Source organism: Bidens hawaiensis, unplaced genomic scaffold (genome assembly GCF_021521415.1).
Source record: "Bidens hawaiensis isolate Kalapana, Puna unplaced genomic scaffold, B.hawaiensis_p1.1 tig00012728_1, whole genome shotgun sequence".
NCBI classification, from domain to species: domain Eukaryota; kingdom Viridiplantae; phylum Streptophyta; class Magnoliopsida; order Asterales; family Asteraceae; genus Bidens; species Bidens hawaiensis.
Window position 1 is genome coordinate 58,764 of NW_027492053.1, and position 24,056 is coordinate 82,819.

Here is a 24,056-nt window from a genome sequence, read left to right on the forward strand (position 1 = left end):
CAAAAACACACACATATCACTACACCATATACTGCCGAGTGGGAGACGAGAGAGATTTGAGACCAAACGGACGTTAGCTTGTATTAGATCTTTATTACACGAGCTATATACAACATCTAGAGTTCATTAACAAGCTAAACGAGATCCAAACGAGCACTAAAGTTAGTCGTGCATAGCTCAAGAGGGGAATAACGATTAACGGAGAACGTAACCGAGTTCAGGTGAGTTTCTAGCCCCACTTCCTTGTTATGTTTTCGTGGCTGTGTGCATACTCGATGTGATAGTTAAAACACTTACCTTAGTTGGTAAGTGTATGCCTTGTATGGTTTATGTATGATGATTGCTTGACGGTGCATGAACGATCTTCGGATATTGCATGTGCCGTCAAGTGGTAGTTAAAGGTATGATTGACATATGAATGATGTATGTATGAATATATATGATGTATGAATAATGTAAGTATGATATGTTGATAGTATGTGAACGCTCTTCGGAGATTGTACGTATTGTCAAGGAATGTATGTAAAGGACAGGTATGTTATAGTAGTACAAATGTAGGGAACCGACCTTAACAATATCGGCGAATGAAGGGAACCGGCCCTAATAGTATCGGCGAATGAAGGGAACCGGCCCTAATAGTATCGGCGAATGAAGGGAACCGGCCCTAATAGTATCGGCGAATGCAGGGAACCGACCCTAATAATATCGGCGAATGCTATAGGGCAGAATGCTCTTAAAAGTTATACGTACGAACGAAAGTATGTACGTAAGTATGTAAATAAGTATGTGAGAAAAGACGAAAGTATGTGTCTTCGGATACATGTGTATGTATATGGATGTGATGTATGTTATCTGATTAACTAGAATTCACTCAGCGTAGCTGACTTTTAGTATGCACGCAGGTGAGTAGATTGAGGTAGCTTGTATAAGAGGAAGCACATGGCATGGAATTGAAGATACCGGCATCTCAAGAAAATGTTATGATGTTTTAAAGACTATGTTTGATTTTAAATAACTATGAATGTTTGTTAAGACAAGAAATGATGGATATGTGATATATTGGTTGAAGTTTTGTATTCCGTGTAAAGTTTTAATTAACTTTGATATTTAGAACTGTGTTTATGAGTAAATCCAACGTTAAAGTGAGGCACCGGTAACGGAGCCTTACAACAAACACATAAAATAAATAAATCATTTAAAGTTATCACATTCTAAATATTCAAAATGTTATTGTTCAATTACATTATTTATTAACCAAAGTGATTAACTTTCAATTTTTAATCTATATAACTCAAAAGATTTATGTGGCTTATCTTTTCATAAGTATGTATATATATAACAAAAATAAAATGTATAATTTGAATTCAAATTTTGAATCGAATCGAATTTAAAATCATAAATTCGTATTCGATTCTAAATTCGATTTCTAAAATCGAATTCGAACCGAATCGAATTCGAATGATTGAAAATCGAATTTGAACCTTCAAATTCAAATACGAGTCGAATCAAATTTCGAGTTATTCGAGTCCGATTCAAATGCTGAACACCCCTATTATCAACAATAAAACTCTTAAATCTCATAATCAACATATCATTATTTTTTTGGTGGTTACACAAAACAAAATACATTAACACTACATTTTTTCTTATGGTTCGTGCACGTTCACACTAAACACCACCACCGCCATTTATATTATACGTGCGATGCGAGTGCATTTTAGCTCGCTTTCATTTTCTCCGCATTTCATCACTACCCATTACTACTCCTACTTCCGAACCACCTTTCATCTCTCAACCGCTTCCATGTCTTACCGCCCTAATTCTCAAGGCGGCGGCCGTCGCGGCGGCAACCGCGGCGGAGGTCGCGGTGGCGGTGGCCGTGGAGGAGGCGGCGGAAGAGGCGAGCAACGATGGTGGGACCCTGTATGGCGTGCTGAGCGGCTTAAGCAAATGCAAGGAGAGGTTGAATTCGTTTAATTCGTTGTTTTTGTTTTATATATGAACTTGATATCCTTCCTAGGGTTTTACATATTTCAAATTAATCGCTAATAAGTTTATGCTTGTAACATATACATTGTACTTGTTAAAATTAGTTAATGATTGATGGAGATCTAAATTTGAAGTTGAATCTAACTGAACCGAGCCTTGTTCATATTTATCCGTTAAGCTTTTATCGGACATGCTGAGGGTTCACAAACAGCTAACCGGACAAAATTTATTGTTTGTGTTTGTTCATTAGAGAAATGAACTTGTCAGTGAACGGTTCATGAACACAAACAATATTTTATTTGATTTGGCTAAACGGGAATGGTAAATGTCAACCGGTCGGTCCAGCTACAAAGTCTGTGTTGGTGTTTTTTAAAAATTCATATCCATAGGCTAACTTCACATATAAATATATATTTATTTTATAGTTAATTTTTTCCCTTAAATCTGTATGACAAGTTTAGAAAATGCATTTAAAAATATTTAAAAACCTTTAATGAACAAACATAAACAAACATACATTAACGGACATAAACGAACACATTATCGAACTTTCAGAACACGATTGTATGAACTTGGTCTCTGATCATTTCGTTCATTTAGTTAGTTAAATGAAATTCCTTGTTTATGTCCATTCATTTATTAAACGGACATACATAAACGCACCTCCCGTCGAATAGTAAACGGACAGTTAGCCGAACGCTTGGTTTGCCTACAGCCCTAAGAAAACTAATTCTGAATGATGATTTTCAGGTTGAGGCATTTGATAAGAACCACTGGTGGGGAAAGATGGAGGAAATGAAGAGGGGAGGAGATACAGAACTGATAATAAAGCATTTCTTCAGTAGAAATGATCAACAAACTGTTTCTGATATGGCATATCAGCTAGGCTTTTATTTGTAAGTGCCACATTTATTTTCTTCAAATGATCAACAAACTGTTTCACCATTGATGTATTTATATCCTCTTTGTGGAAAGAAAGCCATGCATATAATAAAGGGAAGGCACTTGTGGTGAGCAAAGTTCCATTACCAAATTACCGAGCAGATCTTGATGATCGTCATGGTTCTGCACAAAAAGAGGTATAACAAGTTGGATTTTGTGTACATTTGGTGTTTTGACTAATGCAAGATTACATGCTATTCTTATTTATGAATGTATATCTTGTTTTCTAGATACACATGTCTTCAGAAACTGAGAGAAGAGTTGAGAATCTGTTAGATAGCTCATCAGGGACACAAAAAGTTGACAAATTTTCTGGCACATCCGCTCAGAGTGCTAAACAGTTGCCTCGAGAATCAGACAAGACAGCTGGCGTGTCACTTATGGAGAAGGATAGTGCTAAGAAGGCACTTAGTGTTGAGCTAAAAGAAAAGCATGATAAGCAGAAGGTAACCTATATTGTAGAGGTGATAAGATGGTCAGATTGGGTGGGTTGGGTAACGGTTTAAAATGGTTAAGGTTGATACGGGCCATTCTAAGGCCTGTAAATGAACCAAATGTTCAATGAGCTGTTCGTGAACTGTTTAGTGGGAAGTTTGTTTATTTTATAAACAAACGGACATGAACAACTTTTTTTGTTCATTTAGTTAGACGAACATACATGAACACATGTCTTGTTTGTTTGTTTACGCTCGTTGTCATTACAACTTAGTCTAGTTTTAGTAACTTGTGCCCAATACATTGCTTTTCACATTATCTTTAACTGGTTTTAGCTCAGTTATGCTCGTTCATCTATGTTCAGTCATGTTCATTCATTTACGTTCGTGAACCACTCCTTTGTACTGTTAAGAAACGAACATAAACAAACACGAGCCTAACGGACGAACATGGACAAGAAAAATGTGGTCGTTTAATTTTTCGCGTTTGATCATTTGTTCGGTTGAAGTTAGATAAACATGCTCTGTTCGTGTTCATATAGTTCGTTTACAAGCGTACATTTCTTAATATGTGTCAAAACGAGTCAGGTACTTATTATGTTTTTATTTTATTTTTCCTAAATAATCAATGCTCTTGTTAAAATTACAAAAATTATATTTTTACCACTAATAATTTGTGTACACAAATAACAATTAAGGAAACTAGACTTGGAGATGAATACCCATCTGACCCATATTGTGATTTGACACATCTGATTAGCCCATTCACAGTTTATCACTAATGCTATATTGTATCGTGTTTTCAACATTCTGGTTGTGTTTAATACTTTACAACCTTGTAGGAATCTGATGCTGTTAAGGCCATGTGTTCGTTCAGAGAGAAGCTTCCTGCATACAAAATGAAATCTGAGTTTCTAAAAGCTGTTGCTGCGAACCAGGTTCTTATGATCTTATCAACTTGCTGGCTTCCATTATTATTCAAGAAAATAACAATCTATTGAAGTTGTTTATATTTTTGTAAATAACGATACAGGTATTAGTGGTTTCTGGCGAAACAGGGTGTGGCAAAACTACACAGCTTCCTCAGTTCATATTAGAGGAAGAGATATCATCTTTACGTGGGTCCCACTGCAATATTATATGTACCCAACCCCGCCGTATATCTGCAATATCTGTTGCTGCTCGTATATCCAATGAAAGGGGAGAAAGCCTTGGCGAGACTGTCGGTTATCAGATCCGTTTGGAATCAAAACGATCCGAACAAACACGATTATTGTTCTGCACAACTGGAGTGTTGCTTCGAAAACTGGTATTTTTTCTTTTATTATTGGTTAATATGACTTTATTTCTCAAATATGAATATATGGTTCTCTTGTAAATGAATCTAAAGTCCTGGCTGGACGTTTGGTTAATTGTTCATGTTTGATCGTTTGTTTGGTTAAAGTTAAACAAGCTTGTTTGGTTTTGATTACAAGTTCTCTCAAATTATTTTTTCAGGTTCAAGACCCGAGTTTAGCAGGTGTCAGTCATTTGTTGGTTGATGAAATCCATGAAAGAGGAATGAATGAGGACTTTCTTTTAATTATTTTGCGTGATCTTCTTCCTAAACGTCCCGATTTGCGATTGATATTAATGAGTGCTACAATCAACGCTGACTTGTTCTCCAAATACTTTGAAAACGCCCCAACTATTCATATCCCGGTACTATTCTTGTCATCTTGTGAAATATATATAACATTTGTTATTTTGGTTAATAGTGATCAAACTGTTATATTTATACTACCAGGGTTTGACTTTTCCTGTGCAAGAGATGTTTCTAGAAGATGTGCTCGAGAAGACTCGTTATGCAATAAAATCCGAGGCTGATAATTTTCAGGGTTATTCAAGGAGGAAGAGGAGACAACAGGAAACTAAAGTTGACCCCATAACTGAAAAATTTGAGGTATTATTTATTTATATATTTATATATATTATCTTATTAGTGTTACGACTGATATCAAGCTAATTTTGGTATTGTAGGATGCTGACATCAACTCAGTATACAAAAACTATAGTGCAAGTACTAGACAGTCACTTGAAGCTTGGTCCGGTGCAGAAACAGACTTGGGCCTTGTATGTGTTATGCAACTACATGCGTATATACTTTATAGTTAGATATTCATATTGATGTATGCATACACATATGCACACATGTTAGTGAATCATTAGGGTTTAGAACCAGTTCAGGTCAAATATAAACCAAATGAGTTTAATTTATTGAAGCTTTTGTTTCTTCTAAACTTTTATACAGGTAGAAGCAACTATTGAGTATATCTGTCGTCACGAAGGTCCAGGGGCAATTCTGGTATTTCTTACAGGATGGGATGAAATTTCAAAGCTGCTTGACAGTGTTAAAACCAATAATTTTATCGGTGATCCTACAAAATTTCTTGTTCTTCCTCTTCATGGTTCAATGCCTACTATCAACCAACGTGAAATCTTTGACCGACCTCCTTCTGGCATGAGGTTTGACTTTCCTACTATTACGATTATTTTATAAATTGTTTTGAATTAAACTATAGATCATTCACTTAAAATATCTTTTTTTTATAGGAAAATTGTTTTGGCAACTAATATTGCTGAGAGTAGTATAACCATAGATGATGTGGTTTATGTGATTGATTGTGGGAAAGCAAAGGAGACTAGTTATGATGCTTTAAACAAACTCGCGTGTCTGTTACCATCATGGATATCAAAAGCTTCAGCACATCAGGTATCTACCTATAAACGAACCGAACGGACGTGAACGGAAGTTCACATGTCTTGTTCGTTCATTTATGTTCATGAATGTTCGTTCATTAAAATTCGTTTATGTTTGTTAGCTTATGTTTGTTTAAGTTCGTTTGTTTTTATATATAATTATTTTAATCTGTTAGGCCTGTTATATTTTAGTCTAGTTTAATGAAATAAAAATATCACTATTAATTTTGTTTAATTCTATAAATTTTTTACTCTCAAAAGATTGTTGTTCTCGTTTACTTACAATTGGTGTTTGCTCAGTTGTATTCGTTCATCTATGTTTGTTTGTTTACTTATAATTAGTGTTTGTTAAGTGTATGTTCATAAGCAAAAATAAACGTGTCAAGATTGTCACTCTTGTTTCTCATGTTATTATCTGGTGGTATTGACAGAGACGAGGCCGTGCGGGTCGAGTACAAACTGGAATGTGTTATAGATTATATCCAAGAATGGTTCATGATGCAATGCTTCAATATCAGCTACCTGAAATTCTTAGAACCCCTTTGCAAGAACTGTGCTTACAGATTAAAAGCTTGCAACTTGGAGCCATTGCGTCCTTCTTGTCCAAAGCACTTCAGCCCCCAGATGCACTCTCAGTTCAAAATGCTGTTGAACTTCTTAAAACCATTGGAGCTCTAGATGATGCAGAAGAGCTCACTCCACTTGGTATGATGCTCAATATTTGTCATATTCATTTATCACCACTAGTGGTGGTAGATTCGTCGGGTTCAGTTTTTGTTATTTAGGTTATGTCATTTGTGCTAGAAGTTTTTGGGCAAAAAATGGCCCACAATAATGAATTTGGGCCTGAAATATTGAGCCTAATTTTTTTCATTGTTAACTTAATGGTTGGTTATCACACGGTTGTGGCTGGAAGTTTTCTGGCTACGCCACCATTTATTAACTTTTTTTTAATAAATTACTTAACATTTCAAAAATAAAAACATGATCTGTAAATTAAATAATAGAAGTTGTTTATTTTGGTTTTTGGTATATGCAAAGCTGAAACCGAACCAGAAATTTGGTTTTTGAAAAAAACTCAAAATCAAATCATCGGTTTTGGGTTGGGTTAGGTTATTTCAGTTTGGTTATGTCAGTTATACCAGGTACGGGTCGTTTATTTTGGTGTCATGCACATAACATTTGGCCTTAACAATCTAAACATCTACCCGTTCCAGTAGTCTCTTTTATGAGCAATTTTTTATTAACCTGCTTTACTTTTTAGAGAGAAAAAACAACCATATTTTGACCCATTTCTAGTAAATGGGTCGAAATTGCCACACCAATGTATTTGGTTATTAATTTAAAAATTTATATACATGAACAGGACGCCATTTGTGCACTCTGCCAGTGGAGCCCAATATTGGGAAAATGCTTCTTATGGGTTCGATTTTCCAATGTGTTAATCCCGCTTTAACAATCGCTGCCGCACTTGCATCTCGCAGCCCTTTTGTTCTTCCAATTAACCGGAAAGAGGAGGCCGATGAAGCAAAAAGATTCTTTGCTGGTGATTCATGCAGGTCAGAATCTTCTAGAGCCATCTAATCATACAAGTCTTTTATCATTCTAGAACATTAGGTTTCATTTTGTGCGGTACTGCGGTTTATACAGTGACCATATTGCCCTTCTTAAAGCATTTGAAGGGTGGAAGGAAGCAAAACGGGCCGGGAATGAAAAATCATTCTGTTGGGAAAATTTCTTGTCAATTCAAACATTGAAAATGATAAGCGACATGCGGCTTCAATTTCTTGATCTTTTATCTGATATTGGCTTTGTGGATAAGTCAAAGGGTGCAAATGTAAGTTTCTATTCCAGATTTTGTTTTCTAACGGGTCAAACTGGTCAAGTGGGTCAAAATGGTCCCTCAAAGCGTTATATTATCACATATAAGTCTAGGCTTTTAAACGAACCGAACGAACATGAACGGAGCATGTTATGTTTCGATCATTTAACTTAATCCAAACAAACAAATGGACACAAACTGTTAAACAAAAGAGGTTTTCATGTCCGTTCGTTAATAACATGATCATGTTTGTGTTCGTTTATGTTCCTTCGTTAACGGTATAAACGAACTCGTCACGAATGAAAATAACCAAACATAGATGAATGAACTTAACTGAGCTAAGATTAGTTAAAATTAATATGAAGATCAATGTGTTGAGCCTAAAAAGTTATTAAAACTAGACTAAGTTATAATGGGCGATTTTTTTAATAAATATATAAACGAACGTAAACTACTGAACTTAAAAATGCGTAAACTAACAGACATAAATGAACAAACATAAACAAATATAATGAACGAATGAGACATGTATTCATGTATGTTTGTTTAACTAAACGAACAATTCTTTTGTTCATGACTTCATGTTTGTTCGTGTGTTAAATAAACGAGAACATAAAACAAATTTAAATGAAAACGTTCACAAATATAAATGAAGTGAAATGAATGAATGAGACATTTGTTCATGTTTGATTGTTTATTAAATAAATGTAACATAAACTAACTTTCTGTTGAACAGTTCTTGAATTTGTTTATAGGCCTATGAAATTTGGTCAACGGTCGACCCAATACGTACACTTATTCACCCTTTTGGTCTGCTACTTCTCAGTATCTTTCAAATTGTATTTTTTATTTTTATTCTTTTGTGTGTTTTCAGGTTTACAATCAATATAGTGATGACATGGAAATGGTATGTGCAATACTATGTGCCGGGTTGTACCCAAACGTGGTGCAATGCAAACGAAGAGGAAAACGGACCGCTTTGTACACGAAAGAAGTAGGAAAAGTTGATATTCATCCTGCATCTGTGAATGCGGGTGTTCATATTTTCCCGCTTCCTTATTTGGTTTATAGTGAAAAGGTGAAAACAAGCAGCGTACACATTCGGGACTCCACAAATATATCAGATTATGCTTTGTTAATGTTTGGTGGGAATCTAATTCCAAGCAAAAACGGAGATGGAATTGAGATGCTTGATGGGTATCTTCAGTTTTCTGCTTCCAAGAGTGTGTTGGGATTGATAAAGGTACTTCATTTTGTTAGATGTGACAATATGGGGTGGGTTGAGTAACGGGTCAAAATGGTTTGTGGTCAAATACGGTTGGATTGGTGTGAAACACTTTTATGTAAAATTTAACAGAACTTTTAGCAAAAGTGAGTGTTGGGACTCCAAATATGTTACAAATCGAAAACTATAGATACCTAACATGCTACGTTTTAAAGCTAGATCCTAAACATGTTACACTTCAATGGTAACTGTATTGAGATTTGAGTAGGCTGGGTCGTTTTGGTACGGGCCTTGCTAGATTGGGTTGATCTGAAACACTTTTTTCTCCAAAGATTTTCGTCTGACTGTCATATATGATTAATAACACCTTGTTATTTCTGATAAAGTTTTCTTTGAATAAATTGATTTATGTTTTATGAATTAAAATATATTTTGTGGGACAAAGCTACTTTATTCAATAAAGTAATTTTGTAAGAAATGTGCCAACTTTGTTATTTCTGCAATCTATGGCTCTTTTGTTATAATATCTTTAATGTTGATTGTTGCAGAAACTAAGAGGGGAAGTAGATAGATTATTGAAAAGGAAGATAGAAGACCCCAAGTTGGATGTTAATGTTGAAGGTAAAGGAGTTGTCGCAGCTCTTGTCGAGTTGCTGCACAACCAAAATGTTCGTTATTAAACATTTGTTTTTGTTATTGTTTTTGTAATCAATTTTGGATCTCAATATCGATAGACAGATGAATCAAGTATTTATGGTTTCTTTATTAGCAGTTCCTCTTTAGTTTCTTTGTTAAATAAAGACGGAACTACAATATTTGCTAGATTTTGTGTTACACATAGACGTTACTTGTATTGGATCTCAATATAGACATACACATAGCAGTTCCTCTTTAGTTTCTTTGTTAAATCAATTTTGGATCTCAATATCGATAGACATTTGTTTTTGTTACTTGTATTGGCAGAAACCCGATTGCTAGATTCGATAAAGAGTATGATGATTTGGGAGTTTCGTTTTGTTCCTTGTCTATAGGAAGAGCCGATTCTCTAAACAGTATTTGTTTAAATTTAAATGGTGTATTGGTGTTATGGTGTGGGAACATTGTTCTCAAAAATATAATTTTCATGTCATTGATTTGAAAGAAAACTGTTATTTATAGGATCCATTTAGGGATGGAAAATAAATTTCAAGATTTTAGATTGGTTAGTTATTTTAAAATTAAGGTATCTAAATTATTATAAGTGTATATAATATGTTAAAATTTTGTTTTATGTTATGTATTACAGAAAAGCGTATATTAACTAGTTGGTTTTATGATTATGAAAAAGTGGTAATTTTTGATTTGTCAAAAACTATAAGGCTGACCGGTATACTCCAACTCTCCTCATGCATAACTCATGCATAAGGGCATTTAATATGATGTGGCGTCTTATGTGAAAAAGAGTCATGCGCATGATACCCCTAGAACACCGCCCCTACCCTTGTTGGTCACAACTTACACGTGACATGAAGATGGTGATTGTGGTCCCTCTCGTCAGGCACTTTCCCTAAACTTATTAGTATTAAATTAAAGAAAAATACAATGATAGGGGGAAAACAGAGATGGTGCAGACGTGACAAGTGAGAGAAATGGTGTTGAGCGGTGTACTGTGTACACCCCTGAGCCTAACATTAACAATATTTTTTTTCACTTTACTTTTATACAGTGTTAAGTATGTAAATCTTTAAAAAGTCAAAAGTATGTTAGGCTTACACACAAAGCCGATTGCGATAATATGTGGAACATGTTTCTTTTTTCATGAAGTTGTCACGGTAAGCAATTTAGCTATAAATGTAACAACATTTAGGTTGTTTTTTTTTACATCTTTACGCTCTGTTCTTATGACGTCTGGTATTTCTTGAAGGGGTTCTTTAGTGAGGTTTTCCAGATAATGTCTTTTTAAACCAATAAAAAGTTATCAATTCTCATTATAACTGTTGATTCAAAGATGAATAAGATTTACGCTTGCATTTTTATTATTACATAAATCTAGACATCCTATTCTCAGTCTATGTGGTTGATAAACAAGTCGTTACTAGGCTTTGAATGATGAGGGTTCAAATATCATAAGCGATAAAAAAAAATATGCAGTTAGAAAAAAAGTCCTTTCTAACACGTATAAAATACGGTTGAGTGTGTTTATTGTTTTGAATAACGAATTAACTTTTATTGATTACATACATCTATGTCATTTTTAATTACCGTTGGACTTGGGCCATTTCATGTTTATATTAATTTTATTATAACCAAGTCACGAATCCAATAAACTTTTAGGTAACATGGTCAGTCTTTAAGGAACGAAGCTCGGTCTTAATTGGACCCACTCTCAACACTGGCGTGGACCAACAAGATGGGCTAGCTAGCTAGGTCTGACTGTTACCGGCTTGGACCGGTTCTTATTAAACTTTTAAAAATACATCAAATTATTTATGGGAACAGTTGGGAAGTAAGTAGCATATATACCACCATACTTGCATGCTAAGAAAATAAATATTATTGGTATTTTCTATGTATTTATTTCAAATGGTTGAATCCAACAACTCAAACTCAAACCTAACCGGCTAATTAACATCAATTGGCTCAAGTGCTCAACCTATCTCCACAACTCAACCCAAATTTTAGATTGGTGAATAAGAAAATATATATAAAAATATATTAAAGAATATTAAAATATATCTTAAACAAGCACCCTATAATCCGAATCACTAAGATAAGAAAATAAGGGTGTCTTTCACATTTAAGGAGACTAGAATAATGGTGGATTATTATAACGATGGAGATGCGTTCAGAATATGTGTTTAAGGGCATTTCATCATTGAAGTAACGGAAACTGAAAGAACGCCATTGGAGGGCCATTTTTTCTGAATTCCGAATGGGAGAACGAGTGTTGGTACTGGGGCTGATATGGAGCAACGGTATACAAAACAAGTTTCTTTATATTTCCGTCACTCCCAACTAGATTTTAACTATTTTCAAATTTCAAACACTCCAATGGCTCGTTTCTAAACGGCTTTTTGTTTGCAATGACAGTTTTTTAACCAGTCACTACAGTTCTTACAGAATAAACGAACATATGTTGTGATCATAGCCAACGCAACGCGTTTATAAACGCTTGAAAGAGAATGAATCGGAAATGCTCAACGTTGTCAGCTAACTGTATCACACACATTATGTTAGTTTTAGCACCCGAGTTTTGAAAATATATATATTGAAATTTGGTGGATGCGTTGGTAAATAATAAATGATCTATATATTATATTTATTTCATTGAAAGGATCCTTAATTAGTTCAATGCTTCGTCTGGGCGTACAATTTAGATCCCATGCCACTTGGGTGCTACTGCTACATTCAGCAACTTGTTTCTTTTTGTTTTTTTAGCATTTCTTATAAAGCAAGCATACATACATACATACATACATACATACAAACATACATAAAATATATGCAAGCACTGCAAAGTCGCAAGTTGCTAAGAATATGACACCGTTGGCGGTTGAAAGATTTGGATTTTTATTTGTTGAATGTTAAATTAGTGTGATGAGACGATGAGTCCTCCGAAAAAAAGTTTATTTTTATTTCTTTCAAACTTATACAAGTAAACATTTTGTAGGATTTTATGTGAGAACATATTATGGTACGGGTAAAAATTAGATGATAATCCATCGTGGTAATTAACATCGTTTATTACAACACTACCAATTAATCCAATTAATGCAATGCTCATGGTTACATAATGTTAAGGTCGCATTGCAGGACGATTTTAATTTGGATAGACGCTAAGGGTCAGAGATCAAGGGAGCCGATCGAGCAGGAACTATTGCAGCCTAGGTGCTGTAAATCAGGCACCAAAGGAGCCTACCTAGTTGCGCACCATTTCTGTCTAGGTGTTGAACGTCAAGCACCTTCACAGCCTAACTGGTTAGGCAGCGCTATAGCCCAACCGACTTTGTTAGGTGCCATAGCCTAGTTGTTGTATTTGGAGTCAGCTAGTAAAGTTGGCTTGCCTTGCAGGGCCTGTTGGGCACCTCTGGAGCTTTGCCAGACAAGACCTTGTGTTAGAGCATTCTCATCCTATCCACCATAATATGCGAGAAGAGTTTTTATAATTGAATGAGTGGTTTAAGGTGTTGTGAGTAGTATACAAAGAAAATACAATGACTTTTCTGTATATTAGAAAAGTTCTATTCACCAAATATATTTTTTTAAAGTGATTGTCAGTCGATGAAAGTGAAAAGATAATAATAAATATATAAAAAACATTATTTAATTGAAAATGTGAGAGATGATTTTTAGTGTAAATTTGGGTTTGGAGATATGAGAATGCATGTGAATGCTCTTAGCCTGCTTATTTATGTTTTTACGATGCTGTAACCCAGTTGAGATACATGTCATAATAAAGGGAGGTGCCAAATCATTTTAAATGGAAAACACGAAGAGCCTCATGTTGAAATCCTATTCGCTACGGTTATTTTGAACTTTTTTTTCTCTTTACCTATTTTGTAAAGTTTTGGATCAACATGTTTATTTCGGTAATTTTCCCCTTTAAATGGGGGCACACTTTGCCTTTTCAAGTATTCTTTGTATATGATTTATACAAAAATCCATCAACATATAGGGTTTTCAACACCTTACATTCCATGAAACCACTCAACTATGGATATGATGAAACCAAATTACAAGGTATACAATTGGAACCCTTCCAAACCCTAGAATGCATCTTCAAAATCTCCCTTGCTTTCTCCTTCATCTTCTTCCCACAATCCACATTCATCACCAAACAAAGCTTTCCCACCACCCCCAAATGCAACATCTCATGCACCACACTTCTATCACCCGAATACATCACCACCGAATACAATATCCTCACCGCACTCTCACTCGCCAACGAAGACACCCGGAATATCTTCTTCGACACCACCGCCAAACCACCACCGTGTTTTAACAATTCCGCACGTCCTTCCGCACATTGACACATATTGTCCAAGAGAATAATAATCAACTCGGACACTCTCTTTTCAGTAGTGTTTAGTAGTGTTTCTATCAACACCGCCACCACGCCCACCTTGGCTGCCTTTATCCGGTTTCGGCCGTATGAACATACATTGATGAGTAGCTCTAGTGTTGGTTTAGTGGCTTTTTGAGATATTTGACTTGTAAAGATGGTTACAAGGGCCGCGAAGAATGTAATGTCCAACGACGTCATTTGTGTGGGCTCTGAAACTTCAAACATGGATTTAAGTAACAGGACGGCGTATGTTCGTGAGTCGAGGCTGTTGGCACGTTGAATCACACGAGCCAACGTGTCAACGAAGTTTTCGGTCTTTTTGAATAAGGATAATTTGATAGTTGTGGGTGAAAGTTGAAGGTGGTAGAGAATAGTCAATGCACCCTCGGTGATACGTATTTGTTCAGTAGTGTATTCATGTGTTGATAAAGTAATTACGTTATTTAATGTAAACACTAGATGATCAACTGCTCCGATGGATTCCAACAACCGTTTGTTCCTATCGTTCTCGCAAACGATCGTTTTTAACCTTTTTAAACTCTCTACTCTAAGGTGAGGAGACTTTGAATCTTTAAGGAGTTTTATAATTTCGGTTTTTGTGACCGGAAGTTGTGGCTCAGGACATTGTTCGATACCGGATGATGAGTTAAGGATGCACCAAGATTGGATTAACCGACGAAGGGTAAGGTTTGGGGTGAGCTCAATGTCAAGAACGACTTGTTTCGAAACGGGGCATACTTTCTTGTTTTGAGAAAACAACCATTTTTCGATGCTGTCGCGATCATATGTGATCCCCGTGGAGAGTGTTACGGGGTCTTTCATGATCTCAAAGGAAATCGGACACATGAAATAGGTAGGAACTTGAATATCACACATTGTTGAATCAAATGAATTTGAAGAAAACCCTAGAAGATGTTGAAATGTTATTGAAGGATTGGTGAATGTTGGGTGTGAATAATGGCAAGAGTAGAGAGGACTTGGTTTTATACTTATAGGGGTTTAGAAATATATATTTAAAAAAAAGTCAAAGACGCAATCTATTTGACATTTTAAAGAGAAATGAAGTGCACAAAGATGGGAAAAGTGTGTTTGTGGAGAGTAGAAAACAAGAACTATCAATCAAGACATTCTTTATTATGATGTATGCAGTTTTGGTCCTGCAATTCTATCACTTTTGCAATAAGGGCCTTATGATTAAGAAATTTTAAAAATAGAAAGTACACAAAGTCTTCCAAAATCTCTATTGCTTAGAGCATACACGTTATAGGGTCAAGTTATTCTACAAATTATAACAAAAAAATGAGAAGTGTGAGAAGCTATAAATAATTGACATGTGTCAAGTGGGGACCAAAGGAAAAGGGGTATAAAGGTAATTGTACAAATTTTCTCTCTCCACATGCAAGACACATGTTAATACCCCCATCATTTTAGAACGTTTATAACTTTTTCGTATGATATTTTTTTAAAAAAAATTCATCATAATAACAAGCGTTTTTTTATATTTAATATGAGTATGATTTTTGTTATATAAAATTTAAAACAAAAATCACGTCATTGTGTCTTTTCTCACACCTTTGTGTCTTTTCGCTTATCATTGTGTCTTTTTCGTCATTGTGTCTTTTCGCACACTATTGTGTCTTTTCGCTTATCATCGTGTCTTTTTTCGTCATGGTGTCTTTTCGCACACCATTGTGTCTTTTCGCTTATCATTGTGTCTTTTTTCGTCATTGTGTCTTTTCGCACACCATTGTGTCTTTTTTCGTCATTGTCTTTTCGCACACCATTGTGTCTTTTCGCTTATCATTGTGTCTTTTTTCGTCATTGTGTCTTTTTGCACACCATTGTGTCTTTTCGCTTATCATTGTGTCTTTTTTCGTCATTGTGTTTGTCATTGTGTCTTTCAACTCATCATTATGTTTTTTAAATACTAATAACACCATTGTGTAATAATAATATGTAAAAATAATGATAAAATAATAACAAATTATCTAATACATAAAACACAACGATTTGAAACGTAAAACACAATTGTGAATACGTATAACACAATGACCTTAAACGTAAGACACAATGGTGAATACGTATAACACAATGGCCTAAATCGTAAGACACAATGGTGAATATATATAACACAGTGACTTGAAACGTAAAACACAATGGAAACAACATATTACACAATGACACAATGAGCAACAAAAAAACACAATTAAAACCCATTATTTTTTTTTATTTTTATATAATAATATGATACTCATATTAAAGATAAAAAAACGCTTATTATTATGATGACTTTTTTAAAAAAAAATAATGTCGTATGAAAAAGTTATGGACATTTTAAAATGATAGGGGAATTGACATGTGTCTTGCATGTGGAGAGAGAAAGTCAACAAATGTGAGTTATTACCTTCATGCCCTTTCCATCAATTTTTATTTATTAAATTAATCTCAGCCATTCAAATATACGATCAATGAACTGGATCCATTCTCACCCTTCTCATTTTTGTTGTCCTTGTATTTTGACTTTACTCTCACATTATATCCTTCATTTTTTGTGAAAGATGTTTTTATAACGTATGGATTGGTTTAAGGTGTTGAGAGTAAAAAAAAAGAAAATGCAGTGTTTTTTTGGATATTTGAAAAAATATTGTTTCACAATATATAAATTTTTAATATTTGTTAAAAGTGGTTGTAAGTGTGGAAAAGAGAAAATGTAATGATAAATGTGTAGAAAGTATTATTTAATTGAATAGGAGGGAGAGAAAAAAATAATGATTTTTAGTATAATTTTAGATTTGAAGATAGATGAATGAATGATAATGCTCTTACACCCAAGGACGTGTGGCTTAGCATCTAGCGATATATGTGTTTTTTCGTGGTTAAAGGTTTATTTTGAAAAGTTTATATTTAAAAGTAATATTAGACAATTTTATCAAAGGATAAGTGGCATTATTTAACCCATGTTTTTCTTAGCTTCTTACATTTATAGCAAATTCTTGTCATGTTCAACGAGGAAAAGACAGGACCCTCTTTAAATCGTTGATCAATAATATTCGCTCGACTCATGTGTACGAAACAATAATAAAACAAACCTTAAGTTTTATAAAGATATGAATGTTTGTATTTGAGAAATATAGGTGAACTATGTCAACACTTAGAAGTCTTGTGGGTGATTTGAAAGTGTGTAAACAAAAGGCGTAGAATTCTTAATAAGTTTCTTCTTGGTAAGGCTGAGGGGTGTGGGGCGCTCTAACGGGGGCGCGAGTGGGGGCTCCAGCCAATAATATTGTGACGTGTGGCAGAGAGAGAAACTGGATAAGGTAGGTGTTGGAGCCCCGCTGGAGCCCCTGGCCCTGGTGTGGAGGGGCTCCAGCAGGGGCTCCAGCGGATTTTTTTTTTATTTTTTTATAAATATATTCAAAAAACGTATTATTAAAAAAACTCATAAATTATTAAAAAAAACACACATTAAAAAAAACACATTAATATCTAAAAATAAAATAAAAATTAAAGTACTAAAAAAATTAAAGTGAATGGGGTGTGGGAAACAAACCCGGTTCTCATTAAAAAGGAAGTTTTGCGTTTCTTTGCTGGTAAGTTTAAAGAATCTATTACACATCGGCCTCGGTTGATTGGATATGGGTTTTCGGTCTTGTCTTCGGTGGAGGCGGATTTTTTGATCAGTGATTTTTCCGTGCATGAGATCAAGAAGGCGGTTTTTGAAGGCGGTAGTGACAAAGCTCCTGGGCCGGATGGTTTTAATTTTAGGTTCATTCGGTTTTTTTGGGAGTTGTTCGAGAAGGATTTTGCGGATATTCTTGATCATTTTCATAGTGTTAAAAGTTTTTGCTCGGGGGTTGGATCGTCTTTTATCACCTTAATTCCTAAGGTAAACAATCCGTCATTTTTGGGGGATTTTAGACCGATAAGTCTCATTGGTTGTATTTTAAAGACTGTGTCGAAGGTGTTAGTGAATCGACTCAAAACGGTTATGAATAAGATTGTCTCAGAGCATCAGTCAGCTTTCTTATCCGGGAGATATATTCTTGATGGCCCTTTGGTGGCTAATGAGGTTATTGCTTGGGCTAAGAAGAGGGAGAGAAGAATTTTTATGTTCAAGATTGACTTCGATAAAGCCTATGATAATGTGAATTGAGAGTTCTTGTTGTCGGTTCTTTCTCAGATGGGTTTTCCTTCGGTCTGGTGTGATTGAATTAGTGGTATTTTGTTGGCGACCAGATCATCTGTTCTTGTTAATGGATCTCCTACATTCGAATTTGAGTGTCATAAAGGCATTCGTCAAGGTGACCCGCTATCGCCTTTTCTTTTTATTATTCTGATGGAGGCTTTTTCAGGTATGTTGAAACAAGCCTGTGATATAGGTGCGTTTCATGGTATTACTCTTCCTAATGAAGGTCCTACTTTATCCCATCTTTTTTATACGGATGATGCTATGATTATGGGAGAATGGTCTTCTTTTAATTTTGATAACTTGAAGCGTATTCTTCGCATATTTTACTTGTGTTAGGGGCTAAAGATTAATCTTCATAAATCAGTGTTATTTGGAGTAGGTGTAGAAGATGGTGAGATCGATATCCAAGCTGGTTTCATGGGTTGTAAGCCGGGTAGAATCCCGTTTTCTTATCTAGGGATTATGGTTGGCGCTAACATGAATAGGGTGGTTAATTGGGAACCGGTTGTGTCCAAGTTCAAGAAGAGGCTTTCTAAATGGAAAGTTAATTCGTTATCTATTGCCGGTAGGTTAACCCTTATTAAATCGGTGCTGGATAGTCTTTCCACTTATTATTTTTCGCTTTTTAAGGCACCCAAGAAGGTTACCAATGATTTAGAAGCTTTGATGAGAAGGTTCTTATGGGGCGGTTCAGATGAAGTGAGGAAGATGTCATGGGTGGCTTGGGAGGTAGTCACCAAACCTATAAAAGAAGGGGGTTTAGGTATCGCTCGTTTAGAGGTTAATAATCAAGCGCTGATTACTAAATGGCTTGGGAGATTTCTAAACGATCATCACGCGATGTGGAGAAGAGTAGCGTTGTCTATTCACGGGTCCTCGCGCGGTTGGGGGATTGCTCCGGTTAATAATGGGGTTCCCGGGGTTTGGAAGAATTGTGTTATGTTTTGGAACAAATTTAAGGTTGATGGTGTGGGTTTTAATAGAGTGATCCGGGCCACAGTTGGGAATGGTCGCCAAGTTCGGTTTTGGATGGATTTGTGGTTGGGTTCGGCGCCGATTATGGACAAGTATCCGTCCTTATATGCGGTAGAAAAGCATAAAAATGTCTTGTTAGCAGATCGGTTGGTGGTCACTGGATCCTCTCGTCGCATTGTGTGGGATTGGCTTAGAGTTCCTTGCTCCCAACAGGAGGTGATCGAGAAGCAAGAGTTGGAAGATCTCCTTCAAGGGGTGGTGATGGTTGACCGTGAAGATTCATGGTCTTGGGCGGTTGGTAGCTGCAAAGAGTTCGAGGTTTCGTCGATTAAAAGATGGATGGTTCGGTCCGTTGTGGATGCTGGGAGTTTCGGTTTTCAATGGAGCGATTGGGTCCCGAAAAAATGTAATATTTTTATGTGGAGGGCCGTTCTGGATTGTCTTCCAACCAAGGAGGCTTTAGCTAGACGTCATTTGCATTGTGATGATCATAGTTGCGCTTTATGTGAGAGTAATGAGGAATCGCTCGACCACTTGTTAACCGGGTGTTTCATTTCTATGGCCGTTTGGAATGCGATTGGTTCATGGTGCAACATCCCTAGATCTTTTGTTTTCCATGTTAATGATTTGGTGGAAGTGCATAAGGTTAGTGGTGCGACGGGGAACAAGAGATTGATTATTCATGGCATTGTCATCATTACTTGTTGGAGGATTTGGCGGGCTAGGAATGAAAAGATTTTTTCGGGCAAGAACACTAAGGTGGTAGAAATGGTCGCGGATATAAAATCTTTGGGTTTTCTTTGGTACAAAAATAGATCTAAGATAGGGGTAGTGGATTGGAAAAGATGGTGTTTATTTGATGTAACGTGATTGTTGTTTTTGGTTTGTGGCTTTCGACGTCTTTCTCCGTCTTGGTGATAGTCGTTGGTTGTGTTTGTTTTTAATGAAAGTCAATTTTCAAAAAAAAAATAATGTCAGATCTTGACCCCTGTGAATTAAATATCCAACTTTCTAGGAAATGCGGTTTAAGGCATCTCAAACGGGTAATAGAATATTGATATACAAATTACTTTTTAATACAACTAATAAAACTTTACGTGATGAATAATAATCAAACCTCATTTCATCAGTACCCTATCACACAACTTCTTAAATTGTTAGTATAACCGAACACTGATATATTTATTTAACCTATCCCAAACGATAATTAACTAATAAAAACGAGCTTATTTACTTTAATAAAATTTTCTGTTATTTTTTTTAATATAACATTAATAAAATATTTTTTTATTATTAACCGTACGTTAGTTTTATGTTAATTGTTAAATATGTAACAACTAATTAAAAAAACTTGTTAGCGGATGAATGATACACAACAAATATATACCAATTCAAATTAAGAAGTATATATACGTACATCTAAGTTTTTGTATGAAATTTAGAATTTAATTAAATTTTAATACTATTATTCATCACATGACAAACAACAAATAAGTTTATCATCAATTTTAAAGAGTAATTGTATATAGACTTTTTTCTATAATACAGCTAATATATACATAAAATAACCCACTTTGAGAAACCTAAAGCTTCATTGCCTAGAAGGTTAGATTTTTAAATGACAACGGTCAAAATCTCATATTTTTGAACAAAGAAATTGCTTATTCATGAACCTTGACACACTCCATCAACACAACTTGCCCCCACAATCGCCAGTTGGCTTATCCCCTAATTAATTCATTTAAGACCAAATGCCACCTTTTATAAAGTCAAACTTTTACGTGTTTTCACTTTTGACTTTCTCTTATCGCCTATATATATTAGAATTGAAGTGACCAAATCATATCATTCATAAACCAATATTCACCGTTTCAAAAACTCAAAAAGCTCTCAACTTTCCAATCTATTTTCACCTTATTTCAATATATAATGGCTGATCTACAAAATGAAGTTGAAGTTCCTCGGTTTTTCGTATGCCCGATTTCGCTCGATATCATGAAAGATCCGGTAACTCTCTCCACCGGAATCACATACGATCGAGACAGCATCGAAAACTGGTTGTTTTCAAGAAAGAATAACGTTTGCCCCGTCACCAAACAAGTCGTTAACGATATCGAGCTCATCCCAAACCACACGCTTCGACGGTTAATCCAGTCTTGGTGCACCCTCAACGCCTCAACAGAAATACAAAGGTTCCCGACGCCACGACCTCAAATCTCAAGAACCGAAATCATTAAACTCCTCAAAGATTCAAAGTGTCCACAACACCAAACAAAGAGTTTGAAAAGATTAAAATCTATTGTTCTAGAGAATGAAAAGAACAAGCGGTTGATGGAATCGGTTGGAGCAGCAGATTACTTATCAAGCATCATAAGTAACGTAAATAGCACTAGCATGATCACTTCATCTAATGATGAACTAGCGTTATGTATTCTTTACAACATTAAACTCTCACCCACCGGTCTTAAGACATTATTTGGAAAAACTGGTGATTTCGATGAGGCGTTGACGCGCATGATGCAACGCGCTTCAAGCTACGAATCGCGTGCTTACGCGGTCATGTTGTTAAAGTCCATGTTTGAGGTGGCGGATCCCATGCACGTGACGTCATTAAGCCCTAGCTTCTTCAAGGAGCTTGTGAACATCTTGATTGATCAAATATCCGAAAAGGCTACAAAGGCCACACTAAAGTTATTAATAAGCGTTTGTCCATGGGGACGCAACCGAATGAAGGCGGTGGAGGGTGGGGTGGTTGCGGTGCTAATCGACGCGCTTTTGGAGTGTTCGGAGAAGAGAGTGTCAGAGATGATAATGATGGTGTTGGTTCAGACGTGTCAATGTGCGGACGGGCGGGCGGAGTTGCTGAGACATGGGGGTGGGTTGGCGGTGGTGTCGAAGATGGTGTTCGGGGAGTCTCCGGTGGCGGGTGAGAGGGCGGTGAGGGTGTTGTACTCGGTGGCGATGTATTCGGGTAACCCGAGGGTGTTGCAAGAGATGGTGGAGTTGGGGGTGGTGGAGAAGCTGATGCTGGTGTTGCAAGTGGATTGTGGGAGGAAGATGAAGGACAAAGCAAGAGAGATGTTGAAGGTGCATTCTAGGGTTTGGAAGAAGTCTATTTGTGTCACTTTTGATTTTAGTTAGAAAGACAAAAAAAAAAAAAGTTGAATATAGATGGTTACAATTAATAATTTAATATTGAGAAAAAAAAACTCAATTTAGAAGAAGAAAAAATGTAGATATGATTTTGTTTAATAATTTTTATTTTCAATTTATTATTGTTTGTAAAACAAAAGGTCCAATTTAATGTTACAACAAAACTAAGAAAAAAAAAGAGAGCATACGTCAATTTGTGTATCATATATGTCCGGCCTATCATGCATGAATCTGGTTTACACAATTGCACTCGATCACTAGAGGCTCGCAGAGTAACAGGATCAATAAGTTAAGTATTGATCACAAGTCGAATATGCATGTAAAATCGATCAATCGAGAATGTTGATCAAGAGTGTACATATATAGTTTACAGAGTATCAGTTAACCGAATAAAGGATGAAAAGGGTTTAGTCATTTTTATGCTGATAAATTAACATACGATCTGAGAGATAATTTTTTTAGCGGCTAACTCCAACGGTATAACTTCTATTAAAGTTATTCCTAAATTTATTTGAACGTCTCTTAGAACTAGAAGTCTAGAACTCTTATATACCATAATATACTCTTTATACAATTATACATTCTTCTTTTTTATGTTAATCTCTTAAATAGACTAAGGTACAATATAGATTAAAAATAATAATATATTTATTATAGTGATAAAATAAAACTATTAAGTGTAATAGATATATTATATTTTGAGACTGCTAGCTGCCTTTTTTTTATGAAACCACTGTACAGTGTACACTTATTTACATCGTGTGAGTTTGCAATCGGATATGACAGTTCGTTAGCTCATGACTTAACAATCCCCTAATGTTCATTTTCTCGGTTATTGATTAACTCGTTATTCATAAAGCTGCACCTTTATTCAATTAAAAGAAGATTTTTCAAGAATTCTTATGACAGCTTGGCGGTGTATTTGAAAATGAAGAAAAAATTGTTTTTTTTGAAGGAAATGAGATTCTGATCAGTAAGGTGATCGAAGACTTTAAATGTTTGATGTTTCTATGAATAAAAAATAGATGGTTGTTTAAGTCTTTAAATTGAAAAGATTTGTGTAATCTCTATTTTTGAACTTCCTTGCTTTTTTTTTTTTTTCCTAACATCTTGCTAGTTTGTCACATTAAATGAAAGTTTGTTAGTTCAAAAAGTAAAAGAAAATGAAAAATAGCCCACTTCTAGTATACATAAAATAACTGATCACTTTTAGAAGGTTAAATGTGAAATTCACGCCGTCCAAAAGGAATAAAGAATATATATTTGTTTAGTTCATCGGGTCAAAGTCGCACATTTTTAACAAAGAAATTGTTTATTATTAATTCTTGAATCTTCTCACACTCCAATCTCCATGACTCCATCAGGGCCACTTGCCCAATCATGCCATATTCATTTATAACCAAATTTAAGCTGCCTTTCTGGATAACCTCTTGCCTCTTTTGTAAAGTCAAACCTTTTACGTGTATTTTGACAATTTCGACTCTCTCTTCTAAAATTAATTTCCGCTCACAACTGATTACACATAAATATAAAGGACCGTTGTA

The 24,056-nt window shown here is 35.3% G+C and overlaps 1 protein-coding gene and 2 pseudogenes across 1 annotated transcript; 2 read left to right on the top strand and 1 right to left on the bottom strand.

The window, feature by feature from the left end:
• Positions 1–1,704: 1,704 nt before the first annotated feature.
• LOC143541975 (DExH-box ATP-dependent RNA helicase DExH1-like) lies at positions 1,705–10,004 on the top strand. The gene is made up of 16 exons (XM_077034648.1): positions 1,705–1,962; positions 2,740–2,885; positions 2,969–3,068; positions 3,162–3,377; positions 4,208–4,303; positions 4,399–4,674; positions 4,863–5,066; positions 5,152–5,307; positions 5,385–5,477; positions 5,656–5,870; positions 5,958–6,117; positions 6,536–6,809; positions 7,471–7,663; positions 7,755–7,941; positions 8,801–9,169; positions 9,700–10,004. Exons 1-16 carry the CDS (start codon positions 1,705–1,707, stop codon positions 9,829–9,831), a joined length of 3,075 nt encoding a protein of 1,024 aa, XP_076890763.1. The 3' UTR covers positions 9,832–10,004.
• Positions 10,005–13,718: 3,714 nt separating this feature from the next.
• Positions 13,719–15,071, bottom strand: LOC143541933 (E3 ubiquitin-protein ligase PUB23 pseudogene; annotated as a pseudogene).
• Positions 15,072–21,235: 6,164 nt separating this feature from the next.
• Positions 21,236–22,515, top strand: LOC143541950 (E3 ubiquitin-protein ligase PUB23 pseudogene; annotated as a pseudogene).
• The last annotated feature ends 1,541 nt before the right edge of the window (positions 22,516–24,056 follow it).